The 20,052-nt window shown below is 40.8% G+C and overlaps 1 protein-coding gene across 2 annotated transcripts in view; it reads right to left on the minus strand.

Annotated features, from left to right (window-relative positions):
- CHID1 (chitinase domain containing 1) overlaps positions 1–20,052 on the minus strand; it is a 266,132-nt gene that overhangs the window by 213,222 nt on the left and 32,858 nt on the right. For both annotated transcript variants that reach the window (XM_075836955.1, XM_075836956.1), the window contains exon 7: positions 19,334–19,395. In XM_075836955.1, coding sequence (XP_075693070.1) covers positions 19,334–19,395 — 62 coding nt within the window. The remainder of the gene's footprint in view (positions 1–19,333; positions 19,396–20,052) is intronic.

Below are 20,052 nucleotides of genomic sequence, written 5' to 3' on the forward strand. Positions count from 1 at the left end.
GTTGAATACCCTTATCGCTGGTGATGAGGCCAGAGTGACCAAGATACGGACCCCTGAGGATGAGTATCTGAAACGCGTAGGGTCTTTCATTGTATACTGAATGTCTGCATAGGGGACAGTAGCATTGTTTTACACCCAGCGCTAGGAGTTCCGGTGTTTTGTTCACGGACACTGGTGCACTTTGGGGATTGTACTACTGTTGTGCCCAGGTCAAATGCTGTTGTCAGTGAAACATTGTTACAAACACTGAGATATATCTATCATAATGACTCAGTGTTTTCTGTTTAATACGTTTTTAAACTATCACGGTGGGGCTTATTTCAGAGTGGTGTGTTACCCCTGTTTTTAAAATGAGTTACTAATAAAAGGTATATTTTACTCAATTGTCATTTCAGTGAACCTTCTAATTTTCTCATATTGTGGGAGCACAATTATATTTATATCAATTTATACAGTGAATTTTTTTTTTTTTTTTTTTTTTCCACTTTACCTGTGACCTGAAAGATCCACTAAAAGGGGGGGTCTTAAACTTTTATAAATTTAACAGTTTAGTCATGAAATTGAAAAAGCAAATATTGTAATATAAATCATATGTCTTTTGTGGATTAACTTTGAGTTTTCTAAATTGGTGTCTAGCACCGGGAGCATACAACTGGTCTCCGAGTGCCGGAGTTACATTTTAAAATGAATTGTTTCTGCATCCATTAAGTCTGCAGTTGAGCGTTCACACAGAAACTACCTGAAGGATGGGGATGTGACATGAGGGCATCCCCTAAATGCTGCTCACACATTTGTTTCTCCAAGGTGATGCAGAAACAAGAGGAGTCGAGTGTGCGGTGCTTTTGGAGTCCCCTTAATGTTAGCGCAGGGCGCATGCAGAACATACACTTCCTTCAGGCTCGAGTCTTTTCTTGCGGGACTCCTTGTGAGAAGGACGCAGCCACTCGCTGGCCATCTCTAAGTCTCCTCTAAAACATAGGAGACATATTTGAATTTTTTTAGGACTCTGGCTCACAGCAATTTTTGGGACAATTCAGGACAGTCCCACTGCATCTGGCACACTTGGAGGGTATGCGATTCCTCCATGTCATGCTCAGAGGGGTGCGAAAAGCGGAGATATTAGTGACTTGATAGGGAGTCCTCACACTCAAGAGATGGTGGTCACTGAGTAAAGATCTACCTAAGAAACAAACAGTGGCTCTGCAGGTTCAATGAAATAAGTTTTTGACACCGCAGCCCTGGAGAGTCAGTGGTTTGTCAATCAAGGAGAGAAAATCAACGGTGCCCAGAAATAGTGACCATGTCAATCAAATTCCCATATCTCAACTTCTTGGACTCTTCTAAGTATGAAATGCAGGTAAGTGGAAATAATAGGGTTAACTACAATCCCTTTAAATTTTAGGAGTTTGAGAACAAGATAAGACAAATGCATATTTGAAGACACTAATTCAGGTCCTAAAAAAGAGCTGAAAGAACAGTACTTCTATGTTTTATTAGATTTACCAAGAGCAATATTTCACTTGACATTTGCCCTTGAATATGCCAATGTGTCAAGAATAGAAAAGATGTTCAATTAATTATGTTAGATGGCGCAACTCATAATGTAAGTTAAAATATTGGTTGAACCATGAACTGATTTTGTAGTCCATCTGCTGTAACTCATACCAAGATGAAAGGGGATCTGGAATATGTAAAAATAATATTACACTAACACCACTAGATGTGCTGTAAACTAATATATACTATACTCCTGAATCATGCGACAGAGAGAACGTTTATTCACACACGATCATGATCGTCATTAGGCACGGCATATATAGTGGCCTTTGTATGTACATTTACCACATGGATACACATTTTGTATATTTGTTAAAAATTATAGAGACCCTGTAATATAATACAGCTACCTTAATAGGTCATAAGCGCTGATCAAACATGGCGATAAAACACAATTTGGATTCTCGTCTGTCCAGCGGTTAAACACGCCAATCACCTATTTCTTTAGTTACATCTGTTTGTGGGAAAGCTGGGCAGGATCCAATATGACAGCCATTACAGCTGCAACAGAGATCGACTTACCTGCAAACGCTGATGCTGCTGCAGAATCAACTGTAGCCTCTGGTGCCGATGTGGCCGACACGATGCAGGACCTGTGAGTGACGTCACAGATCTGCACTGTCAGAAGCTGGGCGTTCTGAAGAGAAGAGGATGTTACTTCTCTTCAGAGCGCCCAGCTAGTAAAAGTATTAAAAACGCCCCGATGTACGCACATAATACACACCCACTTGGACTTTTACTTTTAAACACACCCACTTGGACTTTTGCAAGCCTCATTTGCATAACTACAAAAATGGTCATAACTTGGCCAAAAATGCTCGTTTTTTAAAAATAAAAACGTTACTGTAATCTACATTGCAGCGCCGATCTGCTGCAATAGCAGATAGGGGTTGCAAAATCTGGTGACAGAGCCTCTTTAATACAAGTAATGTTGATTTAGTATGTTTTATCTTTGACAAATATGCTTGTGGGAAGGTCTCCCCCATCTCCACGGGAATATTCTGTCCAAGAGAGATAATGCCCCCTGCAAACCTAATGTGTGAAGAATTATAATGATGTATCTGGGATGTATTTTATTGTATGCTTTGTACTGAATAACAAATATTGTCACATTGTCTCTGATTGGTTAACCTCAAGCCTACACCCCTTCTGAATTTCAGTATTACAGTTTGAGCTTGGAAATAAACCTCAGAGGAGTATTTTGAGCATATCAGCAGCATCTGTGTGTTTTCTTCTCCTCTCACAAAATATATTGGTGAAATATCCTAATTGGGATACGGAATAATGGGGCCTGGCCTGAGAGTCTGTTTGGACTCGTATAAATTTCAGTCTAATATATTTTGAGCCATTGATTTCCACGACAGTATGGATCTATAGACTCCTGTGCTGTATAACAGCTCTGTGCTACGCGTATTGTACAAATATGAAGCTATAATATGTCGAGGTTTAAAATAAATTATGTTTTCCTTTATTTGCATGAGATGTGCTAAGGCATCCAGACAAAAAAAAACACCTAATTGTATATTACAGGTTTTGGCAATTAATGCCAATGGGGGAAAAAAACAAAACAGCTCCGTACTATACGAGGTGAAAATATCTGGTAGCGAATTAATTTCTGTAACAAAGCTGCTTGTGGACATAGCGCATTCTAAAGGATTAAAGACAAATTTATTGGGAAAAAAAAAGGTTCTTGCCCATTTCCTTTTCTTGCCCATTTTTTTTTTTTTAAATCAGCAGATTTACAACCGTCAACTAGATTTATACAGAGTTTCCTTTGGATTTAGCTTTTGATGAAGCTGCCCACATGTAGATACCAACTGGGCACCGATCAATGATAGTAAATAATTTAGGAGGAGTGAGACTCAGACAGAGCGGCTTTTTCTTTGTACTGGCAGCAGGTAAATCATTTACAAAAACACCAGAGAGCAGCGCTGGTCTGGTTTTGACATTTGCAGCGAATGGGTGTTTGCAAAGGATCAACAAATCTGTAAAACAGCCATGGAGGGATTTTATCGATATAAAATGGTAAGCTCCAACCACTCTCCACTACCATTAATCTTGCAAACATTATTTAATATATACACTCACACACACACACACACACACACACACACACACACACACATACACACACACATATATATAGTGAATCACTATTCTTATTTTACGAGTGCTATATAAAACATACGTCGTGAGCAGCTGTTCACTGTTATAGTAAATTAACAACTAATCTGGCTTAGCTGCTATAAACAGTCCTGTTTTCAATATTTTATAGGGTTAGTAACACATAAAAGGCAGCAACGTGGCCCTGAGTGTAGAAATTACTTCATAAGATAGCAGAGAGGGTAATGATATACCTTATATACCAACTGGGATCTTTTAAAAAACGTGGGCAGCTGTGCAGGTGGTAAATTGGACAATAGTTGATGAGTTCTCTACCTATTGTAGTCCACATGTAAAATAGTGATAAACAATAGTGACAAGTTCCCTTTATATATTTCTCTTTATATGTTTTAAAATGGTGATTAAAGTATAACTAGCGAAAAGCAAAAGCTTCACAGCACTTTTTGAACCCTCATGTGCAGTACCTTTAAAGCTCAGCTGTTTATGCTGCAGCCGTCTCCTGTTTCCCAATTCACTAACAGGTAATGTAACGGCCGCGAACCGTCACCTTCCCTTACCTCCCGACGGCCGCGGACTTCTGACTTCTTGCCGGCGTCTCCCATCCCGCAGGTGCCAGCAACAGGACGCCAGCACACGTGGCCATACTGCTTTGCAGTGTCCTCTAGGGTGCACACGCTCGTCCCCGGCCTTGAAGTGCCAGGGTACGTACATGCACAAAGTTAACTAATCAATCCCCAGATCACCCTGGACTATAAAAAGGGCTCTGCCCTTCCACTCCTTGCCTGAGTGTTGTGGTCTACCCATGTGCGTATTGCAAATGGACTCTTAATTGTATCCTGCTCCGAGTGTTCCAGTATCCTGCTTCCCGTATAATGTTGCTGTGTTTGTTCCTGAGGCAAAGCCTATTGTTGGAGTGGTGTGTGCTACATCTGGTGCCATCTGCCACGTCTAGCTTCATCTGTGATACGAACCATCTGTGCCAAAGCGTCTGCTACACCTCATGTCTGTCTGGACACTTACAGGTACTCATGCTAAAAGACTTTTGAATAGACTCTTTGGCCAGCTGCCACTCCGCTACGGCGAAGCGGCCTAGTGGGCCCACATACCCCAGGACCGTGACAGATTAGTTCTTTTCATTGGCTGCCATGTTACAGATACAGTGGATTTGTAGCCCGGTCACAGTGACTGTTTCTACGAAACCTGTTAGTTCACATTACACTTGCCTCTCCTCCCTCCTAAGCTATTAATGCACTGCTACACACCACTTGAATCAGTACTGAGGCTAAATAAAGCGGTGTCTTGCATGGTGGCAAATTAAGTCAAAACAGTAGGAGAGGGAAATTCCTACTGCTTTCCAACCAGGGGCAAAGAAGCCTAAGGGCCTGTTCACAAAAGTGTCAGGCTTCCGTTCATGGGTTCTGTTCGACCTTTCCGTTGGAGGAACCCATGAACGGAAAGCCAAACTAAAACCATAGCTTCCCTTTGCAAAACGCTATTGTTCCCACAAAAAAATGGAAACCTTACAGAATGGAAACAAACAAACCAACAGCAACTGAAGCCTTACCATTGAAATCAATGGTAATGCAGACGAAATCTATGGTTTACATTTGGCATTCTGTTCATCGGTTCCTCCGACTAAAAAGGTTGAACGAAACCCATGAACAGAAGCCCGACACTGATGTGAACAAGCCTTAGCCACATCCGGTTTCTCAAGTCTATTTTCTTCATAGACTTATTCAAAAGGTGGGCAACTGGGGGACCTGGGTCCACATGCAAACCTTAGTGCTCCCTTGTGCGTACTTGTACAGTGCGTACAACAAACAGAATCATATACACATGTATGTGCTCTTCTGCCTTACTTCACACTCTGCTGTCCTGGGAAACATACATTGCTCTGCATGACACAGAACAGAATTCAGCAGAGTGCCCCCACAAAGCGGTGTACTGTGTGTAGTAAAATATATCATCTTTAGACCCCAGAAGGAAAAAAAACCTTTAATAATCAAGGGCTAACCTGTGGTTTTTTTTCCCTTTGGCGGCATCAGGACTGAGGCAGAGTCTCCACGTAGCGTGAATGCTCTGGATTTTCCATGCAGATTTGTGAATTAAAGTACTAGCCAAGTGCATGACAATTGAACAAATTTCATCCACATGCTGCAGCATTTTTCCTTGCAGAAAATGACTTGGGGGGGGGGGGGGGGGGTTGGGGTCACAAACTGTAGCAGTCACATGTGTCAACACTTCATTGCTGGAGACGGGTCTGCTGGGTCCAGGGAAGCGTCACCATGGGAGCGCCAGGGGATAGATAGGTTGAGTATATATTTTTTCGCTAAAAGGAAAGGTAATCCACAAGCATGCAGATTTTATGCTGCGGATTCTTGGTCGGATTTTCCACGGAACTAGCTTTTCCATCACACGGCATATGGATACAGTCGGCAATAAAAGTTTGAAAGTGGAAGTCTGACTGCTAGAACCCTTACCAATCCCAATAACAAGTGTCTCATTTTCAGTGAGATGGCCTCAAGTATGCTATCACTTTCCATTACAGTGAATGGGAGATACGGCAACCGCTGAAAGCGCTCACTCACTGTGCCTCCCGTATAATACAATGGAGAGTGACACTACATGTGCAGCCGCCTCTCAGCTACAAACCAGGGACATGAGACATTAGTATGTCATGTGTGGCCCTTGGATAGAATAAAGGACCGCATTGGAGCTTCTATGATGTGGTAGGTTGACCACTACTGCACTACAGCTACACTCCTATGTTATTCTATGTTCAATATGCCTCGAGCAACGAAAGGTTGAGAAACACTGGATTGTGGGTTAACAATCCGGATTCTTTCTGAAGAAATGTACTGGGTCTTGTGTAAATTATTCTTGAAGCAAAGAGATCAGACAATGTCAGAATCAAGGGCGCTGGACAGCTATTGTGCGAAACGCAAGCGGTGTTAACGTGAGTTGCTATCCCAACCTCACGCTTCGGAGAACTTGCCTAATGCAAAGGAGAGTCATGGCAACACTGACACTTAGTGCTATCACTGGGAAGCACAAGGGAAATTACAAGCACTTGTCTCCGTTATATACTGCTAAGCACTAGTTAGTGCAGATTAACTGCAAATTGTTCTAGATTGTAAAGTGGGAAAGTGCTCTGAAATGTGTAAAACAATATGTGAAATATTGCTAGATCATTGATTCTTATGCTTCGTATAGTCACAATCCACACCGACATAATATTTGGATGATCTATTATAGATTATGCTGTTGCTTTCAACATTGTCCTATAGCTTAATGGTTGGTAAAAGATGGTTAGAAAACATCAAATTTAGAAAACTTGTGGGAACCACTCCTCCCCAATAGTCTAATTCTTACCGAACTTCCCTTTCTATGATGTAAGGAGGGTCAACAGTTCTTTAACAAGGTCATCCTCCGTACCCTTTTCTGAGGACCCGCTGGCAATCAGCGGAATATCGTTCGAGGAAGCTGTGGGCAGCTGCACATTTTTCCTGTGGTAAACGTGGTATAACATGCATGTACAAATGAATGGGCGACCATTTCAGCTTAGGCCTCCGGGTAGGTTCCACTGTTTGAAGTGGCCGTCTGCACTAGCTAATGGAAGGGGGTCCCAAGCAGATAACCAATGGGACAGCCCCTTTTAGCACTCCAGCCTAACACTATACAACCCCTTCAATGCTGCTGTACCAACACTTTCGGCTTGTGGACTACATATATAAAACTTTTCAACAACAATCTTTAAGGTGCTGAGTAATCATTGAGGTGGTTTTTGAGCTTTAATTTATATTAGGGTTGTCCAACATTTTTAAGCAGCATCTACAACACCTATAAATCTCACCCCACTTTAAGGCCTCATGCACACGGCCGTGCCCGTAATCACGGCCCGCGATTGCTGGCATTACCAGCCGCATTTCTGTGCCGTGCGCCCATACAAAGTATGGGCGCACATCACGTGAAATCCGAAAAGTAGGACATGCTCCATAATTCCCGGCTCTACGGCACGGACACCTATCCGTAGATATACAGAAAGGTGTCCGCGGCCAATAGAACTGGACGGGTCCGTAATTGCGGTCCGCAATTACAGAGTTTTTTTTACGGTTCTGTGCATGGGACCAAACTTTAACATTTGATCGTACTAAAAGAAAAAAAAAAAAAAAAAGTGTGCGCTGCATTAGACAAGTACCCGTCTATATGGTAATTGTAATAATGTTCTAGGCTCCAAAGTGCGGAGCCATTTTGTCATAGCAACAATTATGTTATATTATATTTTATGGTTTGCCTACCTCTTTATGTTGTGGAAATAAGTTCATAAAACGTAAAAAATGTCTGTCTTGACTATTGCTGGAATGGTCTTACCTATTTAAGGCAAATTATCATAACTACGGTTGGGTCACGCTTGGTAGTTAATACTATATTGTCTCTATTACCTAGGACACTACGATTACAGCGCATCACTTTAAATAAGACAACGGTAGGTCTGATCATTTCAGACGCGTCGTTATAACTACAGCTGCGTCAAATCTAGCGATGTCCAGATAGAGGCGAACCCAATAGAAGGTAATTGCCTGTTCCGTAACCTGAATACGTCAGATCAGTGAATAATAGCGGATATACAGACATCTGATAGGTGGAGCACTTATCACTAAAGAGTAGAATAATGCATTTCTGGGATATATACCGCTAATGTCCACACAAACTATGGCTATTCAGCCCCTTTTTTTTAATATTATTTATTCTCTATATGGGATTATAATTTTATGAATATTTCGTTTGTTTGAAATGTATATATTGTTGTCTTTTTTAAATCTTTATTGGTAATGTGAACTTTCATTTAAACTTTGACCACATATTTAAAGGCGTCTAGATGTTTGCTTTGTTTCGTATCATGTTAATCTGAGGAAGGGGCGAGTGAACACCCTGAAGCTGATAATCTGTTGACAAAAATAAAAAGAATATTCTCATTGCTCCGGGTGAACTTCTACTATACCGTTATGCTATTTCACGTGTTGCAATGACTGTGTAACCCGATCAGGTGAGGGCATTGGTCATGCTTTGGTTTCTTCCTGAAATCCAACAATACACCAGCAGTGCTAACTGTTTTTGTTTTTTCTATATTAATGTTTTATTGTGTAACATTGGATTGAAATGTATTTATTTTGGCTTTTTAAAGGTTACAGTATGTGACTTTTACATATATTTTCTGCTATATTGCATCTAAAAAAATACAAACATAGAAAAAAGTACTGATCAGAAATATCCTACCTTTGTGTGTACAGCTACTATGCAGACCTATGTGTATCTCTGGTTAAACACTACAGACAGACATGATGTTAAACTAAATACAAAACCCTACAATGTGATCTGCATTTATGACAAGTGTCAGACACAACACACACTAATTTAAAGTGCAGCTAAACGTTTGACAAACTTCTGACATGTCATAGTGACATGTCAGAAGTTTGGATTGGTGGGGTCTGAGCCCTTAGACCCCCACCAATCGCTAGAATGAAGCAGCTGAAGCGCTCGTGTGAGCACTAAGCCGCTTCGTGTCTTTTTCCGAAAAAAAATGTATCAGTGTACGGACTCTATAGAAAGTCTATGAGCCCATACACCGATACATCGGCTTTCCGGAAAAAGCCGAACAGACACAAAGCGGCTGAGCGCTCACACGAGAACTTCAGCTGCTTCGTTCTAGCGATTTGTGGGGGTCTCAGTGCTCAGACCCCACCAATCCAAACTTCTGACATGTCACTATGACATGTCAGAAGTTTGTCAAACATTTAGCTACACTTTAATGCATAAAGATTCACCCCTATTATCACAGGAACCATCAATTGGCTTTTCAAAGCAACATATTTAGTCATATTGAGATGACTTGCCCTTGTTGAACATAAGCTATATTCACCGTAAAAAGTCGACAGATGTTCAAGAAGCTGGGGCTAGTACTATAACATGGAGTACATCTGTCAAAAAAAACAGTAATTGAGATAAAGGGCGGCAGTAAAAATTATTTGTAACTTTTTGAGATACAGCTGCTTTGTATCCTGTATACAGAGCAGCTGTATCGTACGCGAAGACTTGAACTTTTCAGGTCAGTGGCACTGACAGGTTCAGTGACAGCGGATCCTGCTTGTTCCGGACACGCAGGATCCACCTGCAATCAATCACATCCAAGTTATGAACTTAGATATGATCGGTAACAGCCCGATCCTGAGTATCAGAGACAACCAGGAGCAGCTGACACTGAACTATGATTCAAAGGTGTACATAGCCTTTTAGTGAAATATAAATCTTAGAACAAGATACAACTTATCTGCTTATTTGAAGGACGATAACAAGTGTAGAAAAATGTAACAAAATAAATTAGATATTGTATCTACAAAATCTCAACGGATAAAAAAAGTGTTGTCCAGCAAACACAAGGTCTGACCTGTGAAGAAGTAGACCTATAATTGAAGAAGGGCACCTCCTCATGCAGAACGTTCAATAAGGACAGAGGTGGGAGAAGCAACAGGTATTGTGCTAACCTCTTTAGGTTGTACAACTCCAAGAACAACACTGGTGTATGCTTGTCGACAAAAGGACAGTTTTCCCCACCGTTCCACCACCGCTGCACTAAATAATTTTGGGGAAAATTGATAGAAAAAAAAATGTTCATTGTTTTTGAATAGATCTGGGTTAGATAATAGTGCATTACTATGGAGCGTCTTGCTGTTTTGTGCATGTTCTCTTTGTGGCTGTCCGTTCTTATTTTAGGGGAGTGACTTAATTTGTCCATTTATAAAGGATGTGTGACCATTTCTACTTTGAAGAAACCCTTCTTTAATATCTGCAGAAGAAGTTTGGAAAAAATGGGGAAAATTTGAAGGGCTGCCAACATCCAAGAACGACACTTCCAAATATAAAAGTGTATATAGTGTTTTAACGCCAAACTAGTAAGTACAATGGACAATACAATAGTGATAGTGATATATCTATATCGCTAGTGCAGTGTAAATGAATGGAGAGGAGTGCATGATGCTGATTGGTCAGCGTCATGCTCTCCTCTGTACAACGCCCACTTGGTCGAAAGTAAAAGTACGCCCACTTGGGCATTAAGAAAGCTCATTAGCATAAACCAAAATCGCTCCTAACGTTGTGAAAACAGATCGTTTTTTAAATAAAAAGCATTACTGTCACCTACATTACAGCGCCGATATCCTTATATAGGAGACAGGGCACTTATAATGTGGTGACAGAGCCTCTTTAAACCTGGTATAAGTAATTAGTTCTTTTATCAGACCTCACTGATTTTATATTTTTTTTATAGGTTTGTTATGTTCCTATTTATCATTTATTTACCATATTGCATGCAGTTGGTTGTTATTATATTATTGTTATTTTATCGATTTCATTTGTCTTATTGATACTTTAACAACATTACTAGAGTGATACGGTGATTCATTGTGTTTCTGTCTGCACTTGCAGCTATTTTCTGATTGGACATGTGAACGGTCTGTCTATTAACCCTTTGACCCAACATGACGTCAGAAACACTTGTGTTTGGGCTCTTTTTCTATTGTATTTATTTGTCCACTGGACTTTTTCTGTAATGGTCTGATGAAGACGCCAGTTCCGCATTGAAATGCGCAGCAGCACTAAATAGTTTGTTTATCTTTGGAAGACTTGTTCTTGGATGTTGGCAGCACATCAAAATCTCACCATTTTTCCAAACTTACTTTACTGAAGAAGGGTTTCTCCAAAGTAGAAATGGCCACACGTCCTTTATAAGTAGGGGCACACAAATTAAGCCAGCATTTTATAGACCTCATCAAAAACAAACATTTTTTTTTGTTTATTAAATCAATGTGCCCCAAAATGCTAGTGCCTGGTATCTACGAGAGACATCCATGCAAGATCATTATAGATCTCCTTTATGACTGGTATATTGCAATTCACCAGTAATTGTGAGCCAAGGGAATGATTAATACAGCCCCTTCCATGCAGTGTAGTAGAGACATTTTTATGGTGGTGGCCCCCTGCACTATAGGGCCCCTGTGCTGCTGCATGGACTGCACACATTATGCGCGCCCCAGCTCAAATCCCTGTACGCTGCCTTCAGCAATATAGAACATCATTTACACAGGCACACAAACATATGTCTGTCAAATGCTGCTTTATAACGCTGGTAAATCAGGACGTAAGAGCCGATCAGTCAATCACACTGCGGTGTAAACAATGCGGCCGACATAGCGGTGATCAGAAAATGATTATCGCCTCTTTTTATTTAGAAGAAATGTTCAGCTCTCCTTTCATCATAGCATGCCACAATACAACATTCTTCACGTTATACTCCTTTAGGGTTTTCTTTAATTGGGAAACCGGAGTGCCGCATCAGACAGACAAGTGCCTGCGTTCTACATTATAATGCCCACCTTAGATTTATATCACGTTTCATAGTCTCTGTCTTGTTATTGGTCAGTGAAGAATGTCTGCATGCGAAGCAGTAATTTATGCCGGCAGTATTTCTCTAATGCACAGTCACCGTTTCTTTGCCATAAACTAAGCTCTGGTTCAGTGACAAGTGACAGTATCTATCACAGTGCGGAAGATTTACTATGCTCCTCATCCTTAAAGTACCTGCCACCTGCGTCTCACACTGCAGCTAGCAAGGTTTTGACATATGGATATGTAAATGAGCATATGACACATTCTATTCTTCATTCCCAGATCCCTGAACAACAATTTGAGTAATTTAAGCCTGCCTTATTAATTACATTGCGGACGGAAACGGAATAAAGAGGGCGTTCGTTATCCCTAAGCGAAGACCATTTCACATGTAATATGTTATTATCCAGGTTTGCAGACCAGTGATCATATATTTAACCCCCTGGCGCCTAAGCCATTTGTTGTTTTTGCATTTTCGTTTTTTCACTCCCTGCCTTCCAAAAGCCATAACTTTTTTTACTTTTCCATCATTGGAGTAGTGTGAAGGTTTATTTGTTTGTGAGAATTGCAGTTTCCATTAGCACCATTTAAAGTACCATATAATGTACTGGGAAAAAAATAATTTGTGGGGTGAAATAAGAAAAAAACTGCGGTTTCTCTATTTTTTTTCGGGGTTTCGTTTTTACGTCTTTCACCGTGCAGTAAAAACAACAAGTTAACTTTATTCTGCTGGTCAATATGATAACGGCGACACCAAATGTATGTAGTTTTTATTATGTTTTACTACTTTTACAAGTTGTGTCGCCATATTCTGAGAGTCATAACTTTATTTTTTCATCGATTGAGCGGTGTGAGGGCTTATTTTTTGCAGGACGAGCTGTTGTTTTCTATAGCAGCATGTTTTGGTAAAAACGACTTTTTGATCACATTTTATTCCAGTGATAAGGCAACCAAAAATGTATTTAACTTTTTTTTTTTACGATGTTCACCGTACGAGTTAAATAATGGTCTGTTGTAATAGTTTGGACTTTAACGGACGCGGCAGTACCAATTATTTTTTTTGTATTTTATACATTACTTTAGAGGAAAAATGGGAAAAGGTTTTTTTTTTAACTTTTAATATTTTTTTATACATTACTGAAAACGTTAATTATTTTTAAAGATTTTTATTAGTCCTCCTAGGAAATTTGAACCAGACTATTGTCTGATCGCTGGTACTATACAGTGCAATACTAATGTATTGCTTTACAGTATAATTTTTACAGGCTCCTGTTAAGCCCTGCCAGAGGCAGGGTTTAACAGTAGCAGAAAGAAGGCAGAAGGGCTTTTATTAGGCCCCCGGGCTGCCATGACAACCACCGGCACCCCACAATTGCATCACAGGGGGGCTGATGGTCTGTCGGTGGGAGCCATCCCCTCATTCTAATGACTTAGTTGACACGGTCGCTATTGCTTGCGGCATCTAAGTGATTTAACGGCCAGAATCAGAGTGATCCCTGTTCCTGGCTGTAAGCATGTAATACACAGCTGATACCCGCATTGTATGGAGTGGGCTCAGCGCGTGAGCGCGCTCCATACTTCAACCCCTGCACCAGGATGTACAGATACTTCCTGGTGGGTAAAGGGGTTGAGAATAAATAAATAAAAAAATTATCCATGCACAGTGAAATTCCTTTAATCAGGCATCAGATAATCCAGGAAGCCTGATAATCCGCTACTAGTGTCCAGCATTGCAATATAATGTAGAATTTCACAAGGCTATAAAGAAAAGACAAAGCAGAGCAAAGAAAAAATGGAAAATCCCTTCCATATGTCACTATGTTTGCAAGAAGTAAGGGACAGATAAAAGGGAGAATGACTGCAGAATCAGACTACATAAGGATAGGTTGTAGTCTGTTACCATGGAAACATATAGATCTGCATATGCACTGTAGACAAAAAAAAAATAGGAGGCGGCTTTTAATAAAGGCTATTTGCAAAATTAAAGCTTGTAATTTATACGGTTAATGTTGGTGAGACATTTAAGAAAGAGAAAAATGTAAATTAGGATTAGCAATAGGTTTGACAATGCCTTCAAATAGAAGTTGTGCACTGTAAATAATTGTATTTGTAAATCATACATCCATAAATAAAAAGAAAACAAGAAAAACAAAATCAAGATGTATTCATTTTATGCTACTTTAGCTACCCTGACAAATACACTCCTGATGGAGAAGGTAAACAAACGAGAGGGTATGAAAACCCATGCTGATCAATAACCGCTATAACGCACAGATAATCGTAAGAAATAATAAACTACAATATCTAAGCCAAGAAAAAAAAAAATACCAGCAATCAACAAGGATTATACAAGGGAAACGGAGAGACCAAAACTGGAGCTCACGCTGCACAATGGAGGTGTCAGCTATTACTGATTCCTCAAATCATGGCTCCATAAATCATTAACCAGAGTTCTGTATTGAAAAGAGATCAAAACAAGGAATCACAGCACAGGGAATGCTGTTTTATTTGCGTCCAGCAATCTGACAATATTACTATCATTTCCAGACCTACAAGGATACATAAAACACAGACAACAGAACTTTCCCGGAGTTACTTTAAAGGTCACACCAAATCATAAGAAGCTTGTTTGATGGGCCGATCAATTATGAAACACTAGATCATATGCCCGAGATGTCCGTATCCTCAGAAACAATGAATGATATATTGTAATACAGAACAAAATCGACAATGACATACAGTGAAAAATTAAGCCTTAAAGCGTAGCTAAACGTTCAATCAACTTTTTATTTTCTAGCAGCATGTGTAATATAAATCTATCTTGTAATATACATTATTAATGAATTTGGGCTTCTTTTTGTGTTATATGTGTTTTAAATGGACACTCTGACACTTTTCTACTCCATTTTATTTCTTGTATTTTTCCTGTTGCTAGCAGAAATACGTACACCGCTTGAATGTTCTCGATGTACGGACTCGGCTGCCTGTGTGTACGGGTGGGTGACGTCAGGAAGGTCTCTCTGCCTTTATGTACTATACTGTTCTCTATAGAGTAGCAGGCAGAAGCAGCAGCGTGCAGGGAAGAGAATGTGATGAGCTGCTGTCCGGTCTCTAGCAGGTGAAAGGCGCTTCAGTAGAAGAAGAGCAGGTCTGGCGACGGCTCCCTCTCCCCTCATCCCCCTCTATACAGTGCTGTAAGCTGCAGCAGCAGAGCTCAGGGAAGAGAATGCGATGAGCTCTGCTGCTGTCGGGTCTCTAGTATGTGAAGGGCGCTTCAATAGAAGAAGCGCAGGTCTGGCGACGGCTGCCTGTCCCCTTGTCCCCCTCTATACAGTGCTGTACGCTGCAGCAGCAGAGCGCAGGAAAGAGAATGTGATGAGCTCTGCTGCTGTCCGGTCTCTAGCAGGTGAAAGGCGCTTCAATAGAAGCGCAGGTCTGGCGACGGCAGGACTTAACAGAAGCCTGCAAGAATTACAATATACTGCGAAGCCTGTAAGATTAACAATATACTGCAATACATTACTATTGCAATGTATTATACCAGCAATCTGATGATCGCTGGTTCAAATCCCCAAGGGGGCACTAGTTTTCAGTAGTAAAAAAAATATTAAGTTTAAAAAAAAAACAAAAAACCTTTTCTCATTTTTCCTCTAACGTAATGTAAAAAATAAAAAACAAACAAAATTGGTATTGCCGCGTCAATAAAAGTCCAAACTGTTAGGGATTGTCCACACGTGACGAATTTGCTGCAGAAAATTTACGCAGCATTTGGGCCTCAACTAGAAGACAATCCTATGCTGAAAATCCGCACCATTTCATGCTTTTTTTTACTGCGGAAAATAGTGCGGCATTTTGCTGCGCTTTTTTTGATCAGTTTTTCAAGGGCTGCGTGATAGTGATATTTCTTCTTCCTGTGATGAAACTTCCAGCCCCTGTAAGAAATTCCACTGCAAATTCAACAGTATATCAGAAAAACGCAGGAAATCAGCTCACTTTTTCGCAGCAATAGCGGACATGCTGCGGAAATAAAATTAGGCACCGCAGGTGAATTTCTGGACTGAATTTTCCCTCAGCGTGTGGATGATATTTATTAAACCACACCCACTTTGCTGCTACTGTATTCCGCGGTGTATTTTCCTTCCGCAATTTGGTTACGTGTGGACAAGCCCTAACAATACAACATTATTTAAAACACCACAATCCCTGTTTTTTGGTCACCTTAGTGGCTTTAAAAATGTTTTAGTAAAATGTGATCAAAAAGTTGTATGTACCAAAAAATCGTTTCACTAAAACCTACAGCTCATCCCGCGAAAAATAAGTCCTCAAACGACGAAAAAATAAAAAAAGTTTTGACTCAAAATATGGTAAAACAAAACAAATTTTTGTTTTGACAAATGTTTTTTTTCTTTGTAAAAGTAGTAAAAGAACAAAACCTATATAAATTTGGTATCGCCGTTAACGTATTAAGCCGCAGAATAAAGTGGAGTTGTAATTTCTGCCGTAAAAAGCAGTAAAAACGAAACCCAAAATACAATGGAGGAGTCACATTTTTGTCCAATTCCACCCCACAAATAATTTTTCAGTTTCCCAGTACATTATTTGGTACTTTAAATAGTGGTAGTAGAAACTACAACTCCACCCGCAAAAAAATAAGCCTTCACACCACTCCACTGATGAAAATAAATGTTAAGTAATGCCTCCTGGAAGGCGGGCAGTAAAAGAGAGGGGAAAAAATGGCTTCGCTCTAAAAGGGTTAAGAAGTAAAAAAAATACTTTATTAAAAAAGACACATCTGTAGGTTTGTCTTGGCTGCTCGAATTTATTAAAAAAACATCAATATAAAAAAATAACTATTTTGATGTGACCACTGCAGCTTTTGACACCACTGTCTGGGGCCATACTTTTATAGTTTTCTAATATTTAAAGGGTATGTACACCATTGCAACCATCTTTTATCCAATGTATAATAATAATAATAATAATAAAGCAGCTTTGCAAATAGTCTTAACTACTGCTTTATGTTTACAGCTCCTATGCAAACCTGAATATCTCCATGGTTACAGACTACAAAAAAAAAGACAATTTATCTGATCCTGCACTCATGTTACCATCCAGCTGTTCCCCACACCTTGTAACCTTCCAAATGTATGTTAGCAAGAAGCAGAAGACAGATGGAAAAGAGTAGGAATGTAGAATTATGGATCATTCAGATGAGCGTGATTCTCGTCCATGTGCGGTCGGTTGAAATAACGCACAGCAAACGGACCCTTTCATTTTAATGGGGCTATTCAGATATGCGTGAGTTTTCACGCAGCGAGTGTCCGTTGCATGAAACTCACTTCATGTGCGCACCTAGTCGCCCATTGAAGTCTATGGGTGCGTGAAAACCACGGACAGCACACGGACGACATCCACATTGTTCCACGCATCAGTTACCATATATATATATATATATATATATATATAAAAAAGTGCTTGCACGGACGTGAAAAATGCATGCCACACACAAAGCACACTGACGCCAATACGCAACGCACACCGATTGCATATGAAATGTAGGAAAAACGCTGCATTTTTTACGCGTGCAAATAGGACCTGCTTGTCTGAATGTAGCCTTAGTCTGCATAGGGCTTGTTTGCAGTTTCTAATCATAGAGTCACATATGTCTGCAAAGGAGCTTTATACATAAAACAGTACGGGTTGTTAATAAAGACTATTTGCAATGTTGCTTTATTTTTATATTTAATGCTTTAGAGCAGAGGTGTTAAACTCGTTTTCACCGAGGGCCAAATGAGCCTTCTGGTTGGCCGATTGTAATTGCAAGACCGTATAAATGTAACAGCTCGCTTAACTGTTAAGGAGTAGTTACATTTATACAGTCTTACAATTACAATCAGCCCTTAGAAGACAACCATAAGGCCCCCTCAGTAACCGCGCCGCCACACAGTAATAACGCCCCAGTTGAGCCCCCTGTATATAGCCCAACACAGGCCTGCATTGGCCGAAACGTCATATACTTGAGTGCTTGGGTTGTTTTTTCTATATATAGCCCAACACACACAGACTACCCTTGTACAGAGTGCCCCACGGACCCCCTTGTACAGAGTGCAGCCACGGACCCCCCTTGTACAGAGTGCCCCCACGGACCCCCCTTGTACAGAGTGCCACACAGCCCCCCGCCTGTAGATCGTGCCACACAGCCCCCCGCCTATAGACAGTGCCACACAACACCCCCTGTAGACAGTGCCACACAGCCACCCCTGTAGACAGTGCCACACAGCCCCCCTGTAGATGGCGCCACACAGCCCCCACCTGTAGATGGCACCACACGGTCTGCCCCATGTAGATAGTCCCACACATAGGGCCCAGAGTGCCCTAGGCCACATGCCGGACATGCATGACATTTAGCAGCAGGTATCATGCGGCGGCAGTCTGAGTGAGGTCGGTTCCGGCCCGGGAATGAACCATGTCAGTCATCTGACCTGAGTCAGTCACCTGACCTCAAGTCACTGACGTGAGGTCAGGTGACTAAAGTGGTCCACTCCAGCCACCGACATCACTTAGACTTACTCACTTAGCCGCGACCAAGAAGTCCTGCTGTTGTGGCGCTGCATGTAAAAACCTGATTCAGGTTTTTACACGCAGCGGACCTCGTGGGCCACATAAAATGAGGTGGCGGGCCGGATTCGGCCCCCGGGCCTTATGTTTGACAGGTGTGCTTTAGAGTAATAAAAAATGAGTTGAAAAGGTGAAAATTTTACGGTTTTCCATTTTTTTTAAAAATTGTATAAAGAACACACACAATTAAAAGTATACTAATGTGTTCACCCATAACTTTTCTTGAATTGCATTAATTTATACAATTTGTTGTGGTACCAACTCAATAAAATTTTCTGCCATCCAGTAAAAAACCCATACGTTAAAATATAAAAAAAAAAATTATATCGAAGTCCATGCCAACAGATGGCATTTGTTAGTGGTATTCGTCACAGCCATCAAGTAAAAATATGTACACGATAAAGGTGCTTTTACATGGGAGTCTATAGGCGATGGATTGCATCCGTCGGTGGTATACATTTTTTTTTTTTTACAGGTTTGTTTAACATCTCACATCATACATCCGGGATATGTAAGGTTTAGGGATAAGTTAGGGAAGGACACATCTGTACAATCACTGAATCCACTTTTGCATAGAGAATAAAATGCTTACTGCCGCTTCTGTCCACCCAACTGACTCCAAACTTCCACCACAAATCCATCAAACTGTTCATCCTAGTAATAAAAATAGCATTTAAACATAACATTAGAGAAGTACAATATGCCACACGCACAATTGACACCGATCAACATTCAGTTATTGATAATGGCTCCTATTTGACAAGTCAGAATATACAAATAATACAATATTGGCAACGACAACATTAAGAAGAGGTTCCGTCAAAAAACAGATCACGTAAAAGTGACGGTATCTATAAGATAACCTACCAAATAGGTTGAGGATCCTCTATCGGACAGACCACAACTAGCCACTTATCACAGACTCATATAGGAAAGATGGGCACACATGTGCGTGGCCCTCACCACTGAAGTTTATAGGAGTTACTAGAAAAAGTACCCGGTGCTGCCCAGGTAAAAAGTGTCGGTCTGTCTCTTTGTGTGTTCATTGGATTTGTTCTAAGGGTTTCCCAGTAGGACTATCCATGCCCTTGTTTTTTGTTTACTGGGAAATCGCTGGTAGCCCTATATACCCCGGCAGTTGGGCCTCATGCACACGACCGTAGTGGTATGCAGGGGCTGTGATTTGTGGCTTGGACGGCCACGGAGTGTCACCCGCAAATCACGGGCCGTGCACATGGCCGCGTGAATTAATTTCAACGAGCCTGGATCGCAAAACGCAAGCCCATTGCAATGAATGGGGCCGCAATTCAC

The sequence above is a fragment of the Rhinoderma darwinii genome, chromosome 9 (assembly GCF_050947455.1).
Source record: "Rhinoderma darwinii isolate aRhiDar2 chromosome 9, aRhiDar2.hap1, whole genome shotgun sequence".
Taxonomy (NCBI): Eukaryota; Metazoa; Chordata; class Amphibia; order Anura; family Rhinodermatidae; genus Rhinoderma; species Rhinoderma darwinii.